The 19,992-nt window shown below is 38.6% G+C and overlaps 1 protein-coding gene across 1 annotated transcript; it reads right to left on the reverse strand.

Annotated features, from left to right (window-relative positions):
* Window positions 1-1,088: 1,088 nt before the first annotated feature.
* On the reverse strand, window positions 1,089-16,747 carry LOC5572070. The gene is made up of 3 exons (XM_021856211.1): window positions 16,678-16,747; window positions 13,453-13,776; window positions 1,089-1,480 (listed from the first exon to the last, which is right to left on the reverse strand). Exons 1-3 carry the CDS (start codon window positions 16,745-16,747, stop codon window positions 1,197-1,199), a joined length of 678 nt encoding a protein of 225 aa, XP_021711903.1. The 3' UTR covers window positions 1,089-1,196.
* Between the last annotated feature and the right edge of the window lie 3,245 nt (window positions 16,748-19,992).

Below are 19,992 nucleotides of genomic sequence, written 5' to 3' on the forward strand. Positions count from 1 at the left end.
GCGAAAATAATAATAAAATAAACTCTGGAATCGAACCGAAATGAAACGATGGCACGGTGCTTCATTTATCGTTATTGAAGAAAATGTCATTTTTGGGATGTTTTCAATTACATACAATCATTTAATCTTACTAAGACTTAGCATATTGATTGTTCAAGTGCAAACTCAAGCGCTATGAGGCATTTAATTTTAAAATTACTTACAAACATCATCTGTCGACTACCGTGATAGCTAAAAACACTCTTGAACATACACTCAGCAAGTGCATATAAGTATTATATTTCGTACATCAGAACTTATGATGTTCAAACTATTGAGGTTGATATGATGAAAAGAGAGTTTGTAAGTAATAATAAATAATAATTATGGTAAGTCCTCGAAACATTCGATGTTTGTTTGTAATGGACAACATTGCAAAACGGCTTCAGGCATAAAATAATTCGTTAATTCGTTAAAAACTAACATTTTGATGTTTTTTTTATAATAAGCACCGTGCCTGGGATACCGTCAGCAAAGAAGCATCTACCGTCACCCATCACAAACCCCGAGATTGAACTGGGACACGTTTGAAAGGGGATTCCCCGGTAAGCAAACACCAGGAGGAGAAAGGGACAGGAAACCAACTATTAATATCACAAAGGAAAAACGAACCGAAAATTCAATTGAAATTTAAATGCAGATCACGCTAGAGGCACAAAGACCGACTTGCCCGCCATGGTTCACTGTTGGACAAATGGGACCGACTCGGCTTACTACTGTTGAACATTCGACGAACTACAAGGACCCCAACCCAACGAACTCCACACTTGCCACGCGCATTTCACAAGAAAGCCGATTTGTGTGCGTTTGTTTTTTTTTCGCTTCGTGCTGTGAATGTTCCTCTGAAAATTATTATTAAATTTAATTAAAACAGTTCCGCGCTCCAATCGTTCTCTCACAATTAGTCGACTTCCGTGTCGTGTCTGCGAATCCGGCGTCTCGGGGGTACCAAGCTAGGGAAAGAAACCAACAGGGAATCACCGGATTCCAGCAGCCATCTCGAAGGAAACATCCCTCGCTCCTAGAGGGTGAATAACAACAAGGACACACTTCTTACGAATAAGACCCGACGAAAGACGTCGCGAACTGCAACGACCGGCGAGAGATGGTATGTAATGAATGACGATGAGTTGAACGTAATAATAGGATTACAAAAATTAGAGAACAGAGAACCCTGTGTGTTCCCTGGGAGAATCTACCCCGGAGGAAACAAAAAAAAAACACATCCGGAAGGACGTGCTCCGGTCCGCCTCCTTGTGTCCACGCCCCTTATTTTGTTTGGAAAGGACCAAAGGAAGCATCCGCGAATCTAAGCTGGTATCGTACCTGTACGAGTACTTGTAGACGCCATGCTCCAGCGACAGGGAAGTGAAGCACAGTCCATCTGTTTCGCACACGTAGTTCTGGTCCTTGCAAATGTCACAGTGACATTTTAATAATTCTGAAACGAGAAAGAAGAAAAGTCGAAAAAGCAGGATTTAAAATATGACTCCAAAGACATTGCTATTGTAAGATTCGTGAAAACAGTGTGACGTTATTAAAAGTTGGCGGCAGTCAGCGGCGCTGACAGTTTCGTCGCTTCGGGTGCTAGAGCTCCAGCGGAGATTTATGGGTTTTAATTTAGCATTGGTGCGATGAGGAGATGTGGGGGAATGGTAGGTGCCAAAACGAATGATGGTTTGGAGGCATTGTGGAGAAAATGAAATCTTTATAGATTGTAAGATTGGATCGTATCTTGTGGAAGATTATTTTCTGTTAGAATACATAGCTTCCATTAGTTCATTGTTGTGTGACGCAGTGTCAATCGATACAACCAACAGTGATCTCTTATTCAATTAATACTACATGATCCAGAACTCCACTGTCTCACATGTACTTCTGTTCTTTCTAGTAGTGCAAATGACATGTACACTGATCATATGAGAAAAAACACAACTCTGACTTAAATTTATGACAGATCAAGTAAAAAAACCAAGAACATGGTGTTTGTATGCCACGATTTAGCTTGAGAACAAGTAAACGGATTAGCATAGTTCTTTTACTGCTACATTAGTCTAGGACTACAATGTGTTGCAACGAAGAAGTACATAAAGTCCACTGGTACCTTCTTTGGTACCTTCATGGCTGCTGCGTTGCATTACGCCATTACCTAGAACTGAATTTTCGTCGGATTTGGGCGATACTTCTTCAGTTGTTCCGAAAGTTGTCGGTGTCTAGGTCCTCTTCCACTGCATACAGCTAGCGTATTCGTGGCCTTTCGCGAAGACGTCGATATCTACCGATCCTGTCTTCAATCATTCACAATTTTCGTTGGCAATTTGTGGGACCTAAGCTGGTTATGTAATCCGTAAAACGTCCTATTGGCATTCGGAACATATCTTTTCGCTTCCAAGAAATCGTCATTGTAACATGTCACTAGTGTTCGAAGATCAACAATTTCCTCATCATGTTACAACTTCAGATGCATCCCCATCAAACACTAACTTAGTATGAACAGAATTAGGACTAGCTCTATTACCTCTATTACCTGCGATCATGAACTTTGTTTTGATAGACTGGTAAGAAGTTAAGTTGCATGCTAGTCCGTTGTCTAGTGTGGTGCTTCCTTCAAAGGGCTTATAGCTCACTGGAAGCATTAACGTGTAGTGTCTTTTTTTATTAACTGTAAAGCTTATTCTCTCTGTTTCCTTCTTCAGAGGCACGAAGCGTTCCGCCACTGCACTGCCATTATTTCGATTGATACGATATCGTCCGTAAAGCCAAGGAGTATATGAAGTCGTATAATGATAGTGCCATTTCTCTGTATGCCAAATACCCGCGTAGCAACCTCGAGTGTAATTTTGAAAAGAAAATTTAGAAGTAGGTACTTCTCATTGCGACACCTCGTCTGAAATTCGAACCATCCTGCGCTGACCTGCACTTATCAGGCTAATTAGTTTCACCGGAAAACCATGTTCAGTCATTATCTGCCAAATTCTTTTTTTTTTTCAATGATTCGATGATGAGTCTAAAACTTGTACTCGTTACGTCAGTTTCATCACCGCTTTTGAGATTTTGTAGAAACATCTAAAAAAAAAAATTGTATTCCTATGCCGTTGTCGAGTAGCCATTATGAAAACTAGCTAGATATTCGCAGACGGAGGAATCATCGAGTGGTCAAAGCTGTTAAACAGGTTCCGCGGCAGTATTTTGTATAGGTACCGAGTTCTGTAATTCCGGCATTATTAAAACATGTCCTGTCAAGCGTATCCAATCGACTCAAGGCTTCAATTCACTACGATGAATTTACGCCGAATGGATGATTCTTCTCCACTGGGCTCACATCTGAATTTTCGTCAAAATTTAGTTTTCAACATATCTTCTTATGACCTTTCAGCTGGACTAACGCTAAGTCGGATTGTCCCATGTTGAAAAGTAATCGCATATCAGTCCCACTACAGATTACCGCACCGTGTAACACTAACGTGAACCGGGTTTTGGTCATCTTTATATTTTTTTTTCGGAAAGTTATCGAAACTGCAAATTGTCAAAGTTCCATTCAGATTCAAACATATTTCAATCTTCTACATTTTTTTAAATATTCGTATGGAAAACGAGTTTGTAAAGTTCTCAGTCCATATTCTCAATGTCTACTTTTTACAGATAGGACTGACTTGCGATTTCAGAGTTTCACAATATCAGTCATATCAACTGATGGCTGATGGTCTAAAACTGTCAATATCACTCTCAAGCTATCAATGTCATTTTGATTTGACAACGAATAGCAGTGAAGTGACACCGCCCTCTAAATCATATTCACTGCAGAATGAGTGATCACGTGGTAATTATCTAAGCTTTCAATGTTTTTTGGTGACCAACAAATAGTTGCCATTATTCCACAGTACTGTCAAAAATATTGTACCGATAAGTTGCCGTTTTATGAACTTAATTTCAGTGATATCCATACTCTATCACAGGGTTTCTCAACCGGTGGTCCGCGGACCCTCAGGGGGCCGTGAAGACATTGAGGGGGGTCCGCGAAGCCGTTTTTTATGAGTATTGATAAATGTATGAGAGAAATTTCTTGCCCCGATTTTTTTGCAAGAGTTCATAGTTAGTGGAGTTTTCTCCCTTGAAAAAGGTAATAACAAATAGCCGAAACGTCGTGTGAGATCCTCAAAAAATTTCTGGAAAGTTTCTTAGCGAGTTACTCACGGAACTGAAAAAAATGAAAGTATGCATGTTTTCACTCAAACCTCTGGCAAAAATGAATCCATCGGCTGGATTTTTGATGAGATTTTCTAAAGATATTCATCACACTTTAAAATAAAATACAGATTAGTCAACTGGGAACCGAACTCCCAACCTATCGATCAGGAAGCAGGCTTGCTGAGCTAGCTATCACTGCTTGCAGTGTTGCTCAGACTCATTTCCCCGAAAATAACATTTTCCGAACTACGAAGCAACGAACTACTACAACCATGATCTACCTCCTAAGATAGAAAAGCAGATGGTTAAGCTTGAGTACTGCACACAAAATCGGTCAATTTTGATCCCAGAGAGCCACAATTCAAGTTTCGGTGAAATGAAATGAGTGAGTGATTAAGTGCGAATCATTTCACCGAAACTTGAAATGCGACTCACCGAGATCGAAACTGTCGAATCCCATGTGCAACACTCAAGCCCAACCACCTCCCCCTTCATCTCAGGAATACACCGCACGGTTATAACAGTTCATGGCTTCACAATTCGAATTTCGGGGAAATGAGTCTGGTCAACACTGACTGCTTGTATGTGGTGTTCAAAAACTGAAACAAAAGGACCTCATGCCTGCCAGTGCGGATGTCAAACGATTTCACAGAAGTACGGTGAAAACAATTGCTGTCACCGAACTGTTTGTCAGTACTTCACAGGGTTACAGTAAATTTGTTTGTTTTCACGATTTTTTTCCGGTGAAATAGCATTATTATTATTATCATTTATTAGTGACACTTTACCATTCGTGTCGGGGTGAAATAGCAGATTTCACGAATTTTGTCGGTAAAATAGAAGATTTCACAGAAATATCTTTCATTTTGTTGTTTACAGTTAAAATTTATTGATTCATATCAAAGGATACTATGCTAAGTGGAAAGCAGTGATCCTTAATAAAACTGCGAAAACGAGAATGTTGAAGAGTTATTGGTTATATTTTAAGAGCTTTTTTTGCTTTCTAAAAAGCTCATAGAAAAGTTATTAAGAATATTTAAAAAAAAAAGCTTGCAGAGGTCGAATCCTTACATATTTTCGATAAATTTATTTACGAGAACTTCGCGAACACAGTTGCAACTTTTGGTATACCCGAAGAAATTTTTCAAATCTAGTGAAAAGAATCCAGCTTTTTACGCTAGCATGCCATAATTTTTGAATTACCCCTCATTGACGCTTCTTGCATATACTATAATTTTTATGGCTAGATCAAAGTATGCTTTGGGTGCAGAAAATATTTTTTATTGACATGGAACGTCAAAAATTTTCATTGTCGTTACTAGGATATAGAAACCAAAAATATTTTCAAGTTTTCTATTTTATTTCAACTATTTTCTATTCTATTCTTCTTTCTAGATTAACGAAAAACAGTCAACGGCAGCGGGCATATTGATTCGTCAACTTGAAGATTTTTCCGGTAGAACCACGGAACAGTTTGGAGGACCTACTAATCCAAAACAAGATATTACTCTGATCGTGGCCATACCACTGTTTTTGTTGGCTTTGACTTTTAAACGTAGCTTGTGTTTTTAATGCCGGTAAGAATGTTAAGTTCATGCTTCAAATGGGTATCAAATCTAATCCACACCACCCTCCCGCTACGCATATTTAATATCCCCCCACCCACAAAATATATACTTTTTGAACATGAAAGAAGTGTTAGAACAAGCTGTGAGACAAGTTATATATAGATGTGCAAATCACATAGCAATGCAATGTATGGTGCTGTTTAAAAACCAAACAAACTAATTTTCAAACTTGTCGTTTGATGGAATCAATATACTTCTGTCGTCTTTATTCCATGGACTTCCATTGGCGATTTTGATGAACGTTTAATTATTTAGCTCTATGGCTAGGTTATTGGATATCCATAGTACTTTCTACAAGCTTGAGTAGTTCTACGTTTCTAAGGTGCCTAAAATAGTATAGAAGAAATAAGATTACTAAGAGAAAGCGATAATTATTTTAGAATCGATTTTAGAATGCAATGAATGATTTTAGAATTTGGACATGCAAAACAGAGAGTGAACAATTTTTTTAAGCCATCGATCGATAGAACCTGCTTGATCGCAAAACAGTATTAGGGCGCTTGAAACCTCCTTCCTTTTGGCTGTCTTGGTAGTGTCATTCTCAAAACACACCCAAGCCGTTCCCATAGGGGACGTTAGCCACAAGGAAGTGACGTTTCAAGTAATACTGTTTAATATGGTATGCCCTCTTCAACATCTAATCCAATTTCTCTCGCCGTTCCCTTACGGTACCTATCCATCTAGTATTCATTGCTTTCTTCTCCATGCTCCCTCTTACTTCGAGCAAAATGGACCGATATGCCGATAAACAAATTCACAATATTCTTAGCAACGCCACTCCCAACGATTTAAACTTTCCCCCTGAAATGAGACGGTTGGTACGGTTGTCCCCGTTTCTTCCTTAAAACAATTCAAACATTTGCGTCTATCACATTATTCATAAGTGGATAATCTGATCGCCGTGAACTTTTGAGTTATCTTCAAAACCAAGACTGCACAGTGGGCCTGGCCATTTTAATATTTGTGTAATATCACCGATATTCTGCAAACATTAATGCTGACAAGAAAATACTAGAAGAAATTCCAGTATTTCCAGGATGCTCTTCAATATTGGCTGTGCAAGCGCTTAGAATAGAATAGAATAGAATCAAATCTCCGTCGTCAATGTAGTATTCCGGTGTTTCGAAGAAAAGTAGATTACTTGAAAAGTAGGTGGTAATGCATGTTAATGTGGAAATTTCAAATAGTTCTGCGGGTGAGAGCCGCCCACCAACGAAAGAGAGGATGTGCCACGGTGTCCCGTCGGTTGTGTTCTTGTAACTGTAACTCGTAAGTTTATAGCCATTCTTCTATCAGTGCATTACCTAGTAAACGAAATTCAGATACTTTGCCGCGTATACCACACATATATGTGTGTAAAAGAAACATTCTACACCTACGTTGTCACGCCATGCACCTGATATCCAAACAACCAAAACAAACTCGCCAGCTGTCACTTGGCATTTCAAAATGGCGGAATGGGAAATCTAACACATTGGACTACCTCCCTTCTAGATACCTTGATTTTGACAGTCCAATCAACAATTTCAAATTACAGCTTGCTTGGATTGTACTATAAAATCTGTGGCCAAGGAACGTCAAAGTCGAACCACCCCCATCAGTTTTATAGCTAGCGTAAAAAGCTGGATACGACGTTTCTCGAAAAAAAAACTTTATAGTTTTTGTTGAAATCTAACTGATTTATTGTAGAATTTTGTAAGGTACTTCAGAAGGTTTTTATTGGATTATTGGAAAGATGTTTGATAGACCTGCCAGCTTTTAGTGGACTCCGAATAATCTTGGAAGAATTCTTCCACTATCTGTGGTGGATTACAAAGAAAATTATCAGGTGTGTTTGTCAAGGATATCTGTTGATTCATGAATAATCTTTGAAAAGTGTTCATGACCCTTTTTTGAAAGATCATCAACTTCAGGGGTCCTCGGAAAGTTTATAAAACTTTGAAGGGGGTCGCAGCTTCAAAAAGGTTGAGAACCACTGCTTTATCACCATCAGTGCCAGAGGCGTCGCGTGCCCTACATGAAATATTTTGCTTTTCTTCTTCTTTCTGGCGTTACGTCCAGGGTTGGGAAAAATCTTGAAATTCACTCTACAGTAGCCAAGTAAAGCCAATCACAGTCAGCGAAGTCAGTGAAACTAACGCCCATCGCTGCTGTAGGCAAAAAGCCTTGAAAATAGCAAAACACCCGTTGCTAAGGGCAACCCAGAATTACTGTAGAAAAATGTTCTATTTCCCGCTGCATTTCCCGCATTTAGAGCCTTCAATGACACTCATGATTTAGAAAATTCGTGCACCCAACATAGGCTACTTGATGAGATTCACGTTTTTGAACTACTGTACTGGAGAGCCACGTGATTTTCGCGAAAATTCAAGCCTTCTACTATTACCATTCCCAGCACTGGTTACGTCCCTACTGGGACAGAGCCTGCTTCTCAGCTTAGTGTTCTTATGTGCACTTCCACAGTTATTAACTGAGAGCTTACTATGCCAATGACCATTTTTGCATGCGTATATCGTGTGGCAGGTACGATGATACTTTATGCCCTGGGAAGTCGAGAAAATTTCCAACCCGAAAAGATCCTCGACCGGTGGGATTCGAACTAACGACCCTCAGCTTGGTCTTGCTGAAAAGCTGCGCGTTCACCGTCACGGCTATATGGTATATTTTGCACATTGCTTATTTGAACAGTAAATTGGTGATAAAACTTATAAACAAATAAGGCAAGTTCGAGCGCACAAATTTGTTGTGTAAATGCTTCTTCAATCAATAATATAGATCTCTCAATAATCTATAGAGAAAATTAAATATTATTCAAAAAATGTTGATCGGAGCAGTATACGAAAACAAAAAATGCGCCCTATTAAAGTTCATTGAAATACATTCTTCCTGAGCTTTATCATCTTCCTCAACCTGCTCAAACGGCTGGTTGAACGTGTTGAGAGAAACGAGGGAAGCCGACTTTGAATTGCATGAAAGTTTGCATCATACTTACATGCTTTACACTCTAATAATTTTCCATTGCATGCGCTAACTTCGCCAGAATTTGCTATTTCTAGCCTATCAATGGGTGAATCAAATTTACATGTATATGGTAGGTATGTCTTTGATTTTTATCATTTTGATTATGATTATTAGAACTTTTCAAGCTCCAATATGGATATCCTTCTAAGTTGGTGAACGGACACTCGATTGTTTCGAACATAATATATTCTATTTGGAATCTTTTAAGCGCGCACGAATCTGACTAAATAGTGAAACATGTTCAATTTATTCGTAGAACAGGTTGGTTCCACACATGTATGCTTCAGAGCGTATACGTATTACTAGGCTGTGAATGTATGTGGGAGCTTCGTTATATGGGATTTGGTTCAAAAGGGGCAGTAGAACAGGTTGAACGCACTGAAGGAGGGCATGTATCTTCACCATGCTCGTGCTGTGGATATCAAGCGAGCTATTTTCATGATGGATGTATACGACGGGAACGATCTTGGCGTCTTGGGAGAATTAACATGCTATTTTCCATCTAGTGCATGAGAACCAGCACTCTATTGAAAACCCTCATGCTATTTTAAAATTCTGTGTTGAATTTGCTTTGGTTCTTTAAATATGTTTGCATATTTTTGATTCAAAGTAGACCATTTGTTCTATGAACAGGTTGAACAGGCTGACGAGACGTCTCTGGTTGATGATGTTGATAGCATCCAGAATGATCTGAGTTGTATTGCAGTCGGCCAATCGAAATCAGCACATGGTAAGCATTGATAGTGACAGCGAGCAACTCTGTGCGATTTACGGCAGTTAAGTCCTCCTCAACTGCAAAAAGCTTTTGTGTGCGTGGCCTACTACGAAGCCGACAGCCTAGTCCTAGTTCTCTGTTGAATATTATCTTTGCTTGTCGTTCTTTCGGTATATGACGGCAAGGTGAACAGCCTAACGTAGCCTGCCGTGTTTTATGCGCTTGAACACCAGCAGTATATAACTTGGTACAACTCGTAATTCATAGGAATAGGATTTGAAGCAGGGTAAACTTTTGATCCGTCGTTGATTGGACTTCTCATGCGGTCTCAATCTGTTGAACAGAATTCCAGCATGATTTGTACGCCGAATTGAGGAGTGATATCCCTCGATAATTGGCGCACTCCAGTCGATGCCCTTTTTTGTACAAAGGGCAAATGAAACCATCCAAATAACTAGTAGGCATTTGTTCTTTCTCCCATATCTTCGGAATGATATGGCGAAAGAGTTCGTGCAGCAGCTCACTTCCGTGTTTGAGAAATTCAGCCGGGAACTCGTTCTTTCCAGTAGCCTTGTTGTACTTCATCCTATTAATAGCTTTCTTTATCTCATCTAGTGTTGAAGGTAGTACAGCCTCTAAATTGTCATCGATTTGAATTCTGCTTCCAGATCCACATCCGTTATCTCCGTTCAACTATGTCTCGAAGTACTCTTTCCACCTGGCGGCATTGTTTTATTCGTCAACAATTTTCTTCGTATTTGTTGCACATGGCGGGAGAAGTCGCTGTTTTTCTCCGCACACCATTGACAGATTCGTAGAGCTGTCCCATGTCGTACTGTTCCATAACTTCTTGCGCTTGAGCAATTACTGCCTCTTCATGCTCCTTTTTCTTTTTGCGATGGATCCGTTTTTCGTCTTCCTCTACTTCCTTGTACCGCTGTCTGCTCTGACGGGTACCAGACACCAACATCCGGCTTCTGGTCACGTTTTTCTCGTCCGTCATTCTCTGGCACTCCTTGTCGTACGAACCGTTCCTTGGTCGTCGTTCAACAGAACCTATCACATCTCTCGCTACTGTGCTCATCGCTCCGTGGACTGATTTCCACTGATCGCTTAGGTAGATGTTCTCGTTGATTACGCTAATCCGCTTGCCGAGCTTCTGATGGTATTCCGCTACTACACCATCTGCTGACAACAGGCGTTGGATAGTGAAACGCATCGATTGCCGATTTCTAGAACTCGAAACGGATGATAAACGCGATCGAATTTTGCTTACGTGCTAAGTAGGTGCTGCGGATGACCATCCTACTATTGGTAGCAAAGTTCACTAAACGACGGCCGTCATCGTTGGTAACGGAATGAAGGCTCTCCGTACCAATGTAATGATAGGGCGGAAGAAATCCTCTCTTCTGATCTGCGCACCAGGTCTTGTCGAGACATTTGTAAAACGCATCCTTTAAGTCATCCGGTTTGTCGCTTGTCGGTGCATTAACATTGATCAGGCTGTAGTTCAACAAGTTGCCCCGAATCCTCATTGCGCACATCCGCTTGTTGATCGGCTTCTACCTAATAACGCGCATCATCTGCTTCCCGATCACTATGGAGCCGACTTCGTATTCATCTTTTTATGTGGTAGGTGTTGTATTTGAATGCAGTGTTAGCGACAGGATCCACCGCCCTGAATTCACGTTCTTCAGATCTTAGCCACCGCACTTCCTGAATAGCATCCACGCAAACGTCAACTTTTCGCAAAGGTCCTGACATTCCAGGTACCGAGTTCCAATCATAGTCCTTATTTCGTTGTCATTTTTCGTAGTGATCAATGAATTCGGTATGTTACCTTACCGGGGTCGCGCTACCTACATTACGTAGATGGGGCTACCACCTTAGGTTTAGTTGACACTTCTTACGTAGCCGCTGGATGTCAAACAGTCGTCGTACAGACGCTCGGAACGTACCTCCCTTCTAGCTGATGTCAGAAAGACAATAGTGCGCAGGTTGCACTACCAGCTATGTACTCAACCCTTAGCTTTGATCCGTGGAAGCTTGAGGTAGGAACATCTGAGGACCAGAGCTGTGTTGGACGCCCTTTCTGATTGTCGATTCACGTCCCGGGACACTGGTTTCACCTTGGGGTTAGCGAACTCGTGATGTATTCTTCGCCGCCACACACCATTCTCCTGCAGATGGCCAAAGATGGTTCTTAGCACTCGTCGCTCGAAGACTCCGAATCCTTCTCTCATGACTATAGAGAACTACCGGTCTAACGTTCTGTACATGATACATTTGGTACGGTTGTGAATCTTTCTCGACCACAGCTTCTCTTGGAGCCCATAAGTAATAGACGACGAAAGATAATCTGCGATAATACTTTGTAGGCAGCGTTTTAAATAGTAATTGCACTATAATTTGTCGATATTTTGTAGATAGGGCGTATAACGTCTTGATTCTACTCCTCCGTTAGCTGTTCCGTCTCCCAGATTCTGATACTGACTGAACCAATGCTGCAGTCGGCCTTCTGATACCGTGCTACAACATTGCTGCATTCTTCTCCTGTAAACCTCTTTGCACTCCTCTAGAACCAACGTATCTTGAAGTTCGTTTCACGTATTCGACGGATAGTATTAGGTGAAGATTAATCGAAAACTGAAATAAAACTAATCAAGCAATTTAAAACAAACCGTTTTTATTTATTTTGTATCTTTCTGTAAAGGCTTCGTTTTTATTCTGTTGTTGTTCCCGAAAAACGGACTTTTTTTAGACTTCTATAGCAAACCAAATATTTCATAGGCCACCCAGCTGGTGCATAGCTACTTTTCTCCATGAAACCAAATTTTCGCCACTATTTCCACAACCATGAACATAGAACAAGACTTTTGTCAAGTGCCATTAAAAACCTCCCGAAAATGTCGCAACACACTCGGAGGTGATAGAACCCAAACAAAACGACAAGAACGGCATTGGGCCTCCCCCACCACCTGCCAGTCAGTGGGGTGAATCCTCCTTCCACTCCAGTACAAACCAGAGATCAAAAAAATGGAAACCACACCGCCGACAATCCAAAGAACTGCTGACTAGAGTGGCCCATAATGATCAAACTACAAGAATCTTAAGGTACACCCGCTGAATTTGTATGAATTTGTATTTGAATCCCCAGATTCATCTGTGGAAGTTTGAGCGGAATCCGTGAACTCCAAAGAGAGAGGGGGGTCGTTCTATCTAAAAGCACTCGACTCAGAGGGGGAGATGCCTTGGCTAAAAGAGCTTGAAATTTATATGGCGGAAATCAACTAAATATATTGGAAGAATGGTTCGCAACAAGTTTGATTTCGTGTTGCTGGTAATAGAACAACAGATTAACCGTCAGTTCTCATGGGACGGTTGCCGAAGAAAATAAGAATGCCGACAATAGTCGCAATCACATAAAAAGTTCGAAGCTTTGTAAAAATGTTGCAAAACAGATTTCGATAATTCTGTCGATGTGACGATAGAGGATTAACTAGCACTCAAGCGTGAACAGAAAAAGAAGTAATTTGACATCGTATGTTCGAGATAATTGCACGAGAAGTGTGGCATCGGCTTAGAATGCCGAGAATAGGTAAATAGCTCTATAAGTTTCTTGTTTCTAAACGAAAAGACTTCTGGTTTATTGCAGTCTCTTTGGAGAATATTCAAATCAAAAATGACAGAAACTCATCAAATTGGTGAAACCTTTTTACTCATATATATTTTATAGTAGCTTCTGAGGGTCCAAAAAACAAATTTGAGAAGTATAACTTAAAATTTATACAGTTTGATTTTTTCTATACAAAAATGGCCCACCTTACCGCTCACCGCCCGCCGCGCGGAACAAACACTTACTTGTTTTATTTTTATCCGCCGTCAGCGTCAATGTTTGCGGCGAATTATGCGACAGCGGCGATGACAGCGAGGATGACAATGATGATGATGCCGATGACGAGAATAGTGTCGCTCCGGCCGGAGTTTCAATCCCGGCACTGTCCTCGGAGCCACCGTTCTCATTCGAGTTTAAATATTTTCCATTAATCTGCTGCTGTTGTTGGTGGCGATGGTGCTGTTCCTTGACTAACGACCCCGTCGCCGAATCGCTATAATCGTTGGGACTACTACTGCTGCTGCGTTTGCTGTTCGTATGCCGAAGGATCCTTGACGAAGCTGCCGCAGCTGGAATGAGAAACGAGAAATCAAATTGAGAGATTAGTGGTTGTTTTATTTTTCAACTTTTTTTTGCGATGGTTTCTGGTAGGGGATTGGGGGTCGGATGGCCACCCTAAAGATAAAAAAAAAACAAAACAAAGTTTAATTATGCTGAACCCACTATTTTCAAGTCTCTGTTAGAGTATTATCACAGAAAACAATAAAAAAAAATACATTCAATACGAAATGAAAAAAAATGTAAAATGATTGTTGTGTTAAAAATACATTTGAACAAACTGCGACAATTTGCATATTTTTTCAATACTTTTCATTGAATTCTGACTCAGTACTTTGAAATTTAACAGCAAAATGGACATTTTTTAGAATCACGCTAAATTCTATGATCAGCATTTGTCCAATGATCATTCATGAATTCAAAGGATGCATAAGCAATGTTGACGTTCTTAACAGAAGTTGCTTACAAATCTAGCGTAATATTTGAAAAGAGCCTATCTGTAAAACATAAACATTGAGAAAATCGCGCGCGAATATTCCGTACCATATTCATTATTCTTATTTCAAACCTATACACTTTTTTGTAAATTTTTATTCGTTTTCGACACTTAGTCCAAATCATTTCAAATCTCATACAATACAACAAGTCGTGCAAACGATGAAATTTAAACAACATCGCCAGATTAGTATTTTTACGAATCTCAAAACCAGTTATGCCCCTTCACTTAGGCCCTTTGATGGAGCATGATTCCAGTTGAGCCCTTCCAGTTTGGCCCTTTGAAAGAACATGGTTCTAGTTAGACCCTTTTACAATTGAATATTTTGTGGATAATTGAGGTGCTTTGCGTAATTTATGAACGAATAAGGAAAACACAAATCAATTCCAAAATATCAGGACAAATAATTTTACATAGAATCTGATTTTGATAAAACATTTCAATTAGGCCTTTTCAGGTATCTCATTATCAGTTAGGCCATCAGTTTTAAATGCGCTAGAAATCATCGACAAACATGTGTTTTGCAAATTCGTAAGGCTTCATAGAGAGAGTTTACGCAGATCTAGATATGAATAATGAAAAATAGTGGTTGGAATAATTAGTAATAATACAGAAAGGTAATTTATGACAAAAACTAAGAGTGTTCATCTTGCCCCCTATTCCCCTATGCGGTTAAACGGAACAATAGCTCTGTTTCTATCGCATTTTTGTAAAGGGGATGGGGAGCTTATGAATGGCGGGAGGTTATAAAAGTTAATGGTAAGTGTTATACGCGAGAGTCTTGCGGACTCTGTTTAATTTAAGGACTGATTTCACGCATCGAGTCCACATCGGTGATGACTTCTAATACTAATGCGAATCGTTTTGGTTTGGTTAATGGGGTACCACGGATGTCAACTACAATGATGATTGCGAAGTTGAATGTTATGAAACAGTTTGATAATGGTGATAACAATTTTGAACCAGCCAGATCTGGTGATTAAGTACTTTTAGCCCTGTGCGAATCCAATGGTTTATCGTGTAATCCTTACTAGGATCCATACATGGACACCTTCCGACATCCCTGCACGAATTTCTTCAGCGGTTACTACAACAACTTCTCTAGTCATTTCTCAGTAGGGTGATCCAGAGTTTTTTAGGACTATTTTTTCCATGAACCCTTCAATAATTCCTGTGAACCGTTCTGAGGGTTCATTCAGACCTAATTCCAGGATTCAATCAGGATTGTTTTCTATTAGTTAGTCAGTGTTCAGACAGACTGGATGGACTAGATGATCTTGGTCCTTGTAATAATAAGTCTAGAAGTCTATTTCGATGCAGATGTTTGATCAGATAGATAAGTTCCAATATTACAATAGCTAATGATGCAAAAAATTGGTAATTTTAGTGCTCCAAGCAATTTTCTATAATAATTAAAAAAAAAAACACTTGGTCCAGTGTGATTCAACGGCAACCAGTTAACCTACAAATTACACCAGAGATTTCACCGAGAACATCCACAGGAATTCCTTCAGTATTCGTTATTCCTCTGCGGATTCATACAGGAATTTCATCCGAAAAATTCATTTAGGGGTTGCTACGAGATTGCCTTAAGGAAATTCGCCAACAACAATCGTTCAATTATTGGTTAAGAAATTTCTTCAGGAAATCTACCAGGTTTATGTCTAACATTTGTTTAGGGAAATCTTTTCAATATTCTCTCTCATTTTTTTCAATATTCCTCCAGTGGTTCCTTCAAGAATTCCTTCATAGATTTTCCTATATTTGCATATGGGCTATTATTCAGGAGTTCAAAAAAAATGAATTCTGCGAGCGTTACTCCAGGAGCTTGAAGAGAAATCTTAGAGAGATTCTTCTGAAAAACAGACAAAGATCTTTAAGGAATTCTCCAGAAAGATTCTTTAAGAATATTTTCCATGTGTTCCTTCTGGAATTCCTTCAAGAGTTTATCCAAATACTTATTTAGGGATTTTCTATCAATACATCTTGAAGATTTTTCTACATTCCTTCATATTTTATTTAAAGATATTTTAAGAAACTATTTTCAGAACTTGTCCAGAGATTAGAAAAGAATCAAAGGAATTGAATCCCATGTATTTCTCACAATGTATTCTTTATTAATAGACTATGATTGATATGAGGAAAGCTTATGCATATTTTTGCCTGCCGTAACCGTCGTCTTGTTCTACTGTTTTACTGTTGATTCAACTGAAGATCCTGCACACCTCAGTTCACGACGCCCAAAGCCCATCATCAAACGCCCACTAATAACAGCAAATTTCCCTAATGCCACGATTATCTTATCGCCTAGGTCTGTCTATCTTATCGTTGGAAAAGCACGAATAAAACCTATTCTCGATTCTTGCCTTGCAATTTCGCAGTCCATACAAGTGCACTGCAATCGGGCAAACCAAACGGCTATTGTAGGTATCTCCCTTGTCATCACATTCCGGGTGATTGTCGTTGTGCGAGCGCCTGTGTGACATTTCTATATCGTCCGGTGAACGAATGCAGCCACGATATCCACCAGACAATGCAAAGATAATGAGGACTGTGACGAAGTAAACTTGTGAAATTCAAACAATAATAACTTTGAAACCAATGCTACAGTTTTTTTTTGTTTAATAAACATATTATTAAATTAAATATGACTTTCGGCGCTCAAGAATCCAACTGGTAACTCGGTTCAAGGCGTAATTTGACAACGTAAGGTGGTCGCCAGTCTACGATCCACTGACATTACTGTCATCGTGGTGACTAAGCATCTTGTGCCACAACCTCGACAAGTAGGAAGCTTAAAGAAAAACTAATTACAATCTATTAGAATTTGGAAGACTATTCGGGAACGGCCATAGATTCTCGATTAAGAAGTAGGTAATAGTGTGTAAAACGATACAACATATCATTTATACTATGTTTCCATAGGTAGTCTAAATAGCTAATGATCACGAAGTGAATTTGACAACTAGAGTGTATACCACATTATTCAGTAAGCGGGATCTGAATCCCTTTGATACAGATTAGATTCATAATCGTTTCTCTAGTTACAGAGGCCAGAATAGCCTAAATACTGAAACGTTGATATTAGGACAGAACAACTGAAGAGTCTACTGAATTGTAAGATGACAATTGAAATATTTAATATGACCTCCTTATGAACTGCTCACCAATATTTTAAGCTTTGAAGCAATAAATAAACAGCTCTCAAACATCAGTTTAAACCTTCGTCCTATATCAACAATGACAAACTTGCCAATAACGGGGATAAGCTACGCTCATAAGTTCTATTAAAAATGAATCTAAAGGAATGACAAACAAAATATTTCACCGAATTGACAGAAAATCTGAAGCAGGCATGGAGAAAAAGGTTTATTTGACAAATCTCGCGTAACAATTCTGAAGGGCCGATGTTCAAATAATTAACAAGTCCATGAGCAAGTTTTGATGCCCTTCGTTAGCATCTCCCAAAACCGCCAATTATGCAAACATTGTCAACATGAACATAAAACTTACCGATATAAACACGATTTCCATAACACCCAATAATCGCTTTTTTTAATCATTCATTGGCCCCCTGCTTAAAACGGCCTATGATCGGATCTCTCTCCATTAAGAGGGTCTACAATCGGGAAATTTCACAAACTGTCATGTTTTAGCATGGGGAGAGGCCAATGACTCTCTCTCATTCTCTCTCTTGCTCATTCATTGAAAACTAAAAGGGCCTAGCCTTGGGTTAAAGCAACAAAGTTCAATTTGGCCTATAGAAAGGCATATGCCTGTTTGAAAACCAGAAATAGGACAAGCATTTAAACTAATCATTTTTTACGCATTTTTTGCAATTTTTAGAATAAACGAGCTTGAAATCACATTGATTGATTATTGAATACTGAGAAATAGGAATTGAAAATGTGGTGAACAATATTTAAACCGAATTCAAAATCTCAAAATCAACGATATGTAGATTGGCTCTTTTGAATTATCACACGAGAAATGTTAGACATTTAAAGTTTCATACCATATATGTTGCAAAAACTATACAGAATAATAAGAGTAACATTTGAAAAACTCGAAACACACAAGAAGAAGAAAAACAAAAAGAAGAAGAAACCATTATTTGTTGTGAAGAATACCAAATATATTTTAATTTTAGACAAATACCGCGCCTAGTATTTCCGCAAGAAACCGAAAAGAGATCAAACAAGGATCTATTTACAAATTTCGTAACGCTGAAGGGGATGGGTGGGTGTCCTTAAGATGTTACAGCTCATACGAAATTTGAAAAATAGTCATACAACATGTGTTTCGAGGGTGAGTTTTATGAAATTTGTGGATGAATCCCAAGAATCAAAGCAAAACGAAAGCAAACAAGATTCAGAAGCTTGTTTTGGACATTTCTCGGAGAGTATACCTAAAACTCTTTTTTTAAATCCTCGTGATATTAAAACAAATAGTAAATCTCATATTAAGGACTGTTCATTTTATAAAGTGGACACTTTGGACATGCAATATCTTTTCAATTTAAGGTTTAAAGTACGTCCAGACGGAAGTAATAATATAGTATTTAAAATAAAAATAACTTACGCCTTCATAGAGTTGCTGATTTAGTCCCCACGTCATATTTTAAGCACAATAGAAAAACAAATAATTTATTTTCAGAAGACCACTCAAAGCACAATGACAATCATCAAGATTGGGAACACTGCTTGAATTAAATCAAATTTATTTTGCATGTATTATTTTCAGAATGTGTTATTCTGAGACTACCTATCAAAATATTTTGAGAAAAACGCTTACAGTTTGCTCTAGATCGATAAACATGCGTATATAATTTTAAAAGAATGGGATTTTTCAATAAAACGACCATAAAGAGTAAATTTGGTACCCAAGAATACGGTTAAAACTCAAGATTTTGCTATTTTTTATACATATATAGTTTCTTTAGTAATCTAAACCAGTTTTGAACACGCTTATTATTTTACTTTTATGCTGGAAGTAAAAAGATGGTGTATCAGCAAATTTGACCATAAGGAATAGATCACTAAAGTGACTCTGCGTCAGGAACTGATGGAATATTATTGATGTTTTTAAAAGCTCTACCTTAAGTTGAATAGTAAAGGATACCAACATACAATTTGTTCATTAAATTTAGGATTTTTTCATGCGAAAAATAATGCTTAAACTTGACGAACAGTTTTTCTTAGGAGTTTTTACAAAAACTATTTAGTTCTTCAACCGAAAGCATTTTGTAAGTTTCTGTATTTTCATAACATCTATATAAATAAAAATGGAATGGTGTTTGTATGTCACGAAATAACTTGGGAACGAGTCAATGGATTCACCTGATTCTTTCACAGTCAGATTCTTGAAGTGTTCCGACGTGTTTGTATGTTAAAAAAAACTCTAAATGTACACCGAGAAAGTCGAAAAAATGAGAGTGAATATAACTGTTATTTTGTATGGGACGTCACATGGAGTTTTTCAACAGCCTACTTGATGGCAAGACGAAGATTGCCGGGACCACTAGTTGTAGAATAATAGTTGAACGATACACAGAAAACCGTTTACGATTTCATCAATAAATAAAAAAGATATAGCATAAACAAGGTGTCCACTTTATAAAATGAACAGTCCCTACAGTATGCTTTTTTAATAACTTACTCAAGGAAATTAATCAGAAATGATTTCAGGTATTTGTCCAAAGATTCAGATATTACTCCGAAAATTTCTTCAT

This window comes from Aedes aegypti, unplaced genomic scaffold, assembly GCF_002204515.2.
Source record: "Aedes aegypti strain LVP_AGWG unplaced genomic scaffold, AaegL5.0 Primary Assembly AGWG_AaegL5_hic_scaff_1328_453_PBJ_arrow, whole genome shotgun sequence".
Lineage (NCBI taxonomy): Eukaryota > Metazoa > Arthropoda > Insecta > Diptera > Culicidae > Aedes > Aedes aegypti.

What these genes read in the sequence shown, in the direction of transcription:
- LOC5572070 (XM_021856211.1), bottom strand. Translation starts at nt 16,747, where the DNA reads ATGTCACACAGGCGCTCGCACAACGACAATCACCCGGAATGTGATGAC. An exon ending in GGGAGATACCTACAATAGCC is followed by an intron (nt 13,777 to 16,677) that starts GTTTGGTTTGCC and finishes TTCTCATTCCAG; the next exon opens with CTGCGGCAGCTTCGTCAAGG. An exon ending in GGCGGATAAAAATAAAACAA is followed by an intron (nt 1,481 to 13,452) that starts GTAAGTGTTTGT and finishes TTCTCGTTTCAG; the next exon opens with AATTATTAAAATGTCACTGT.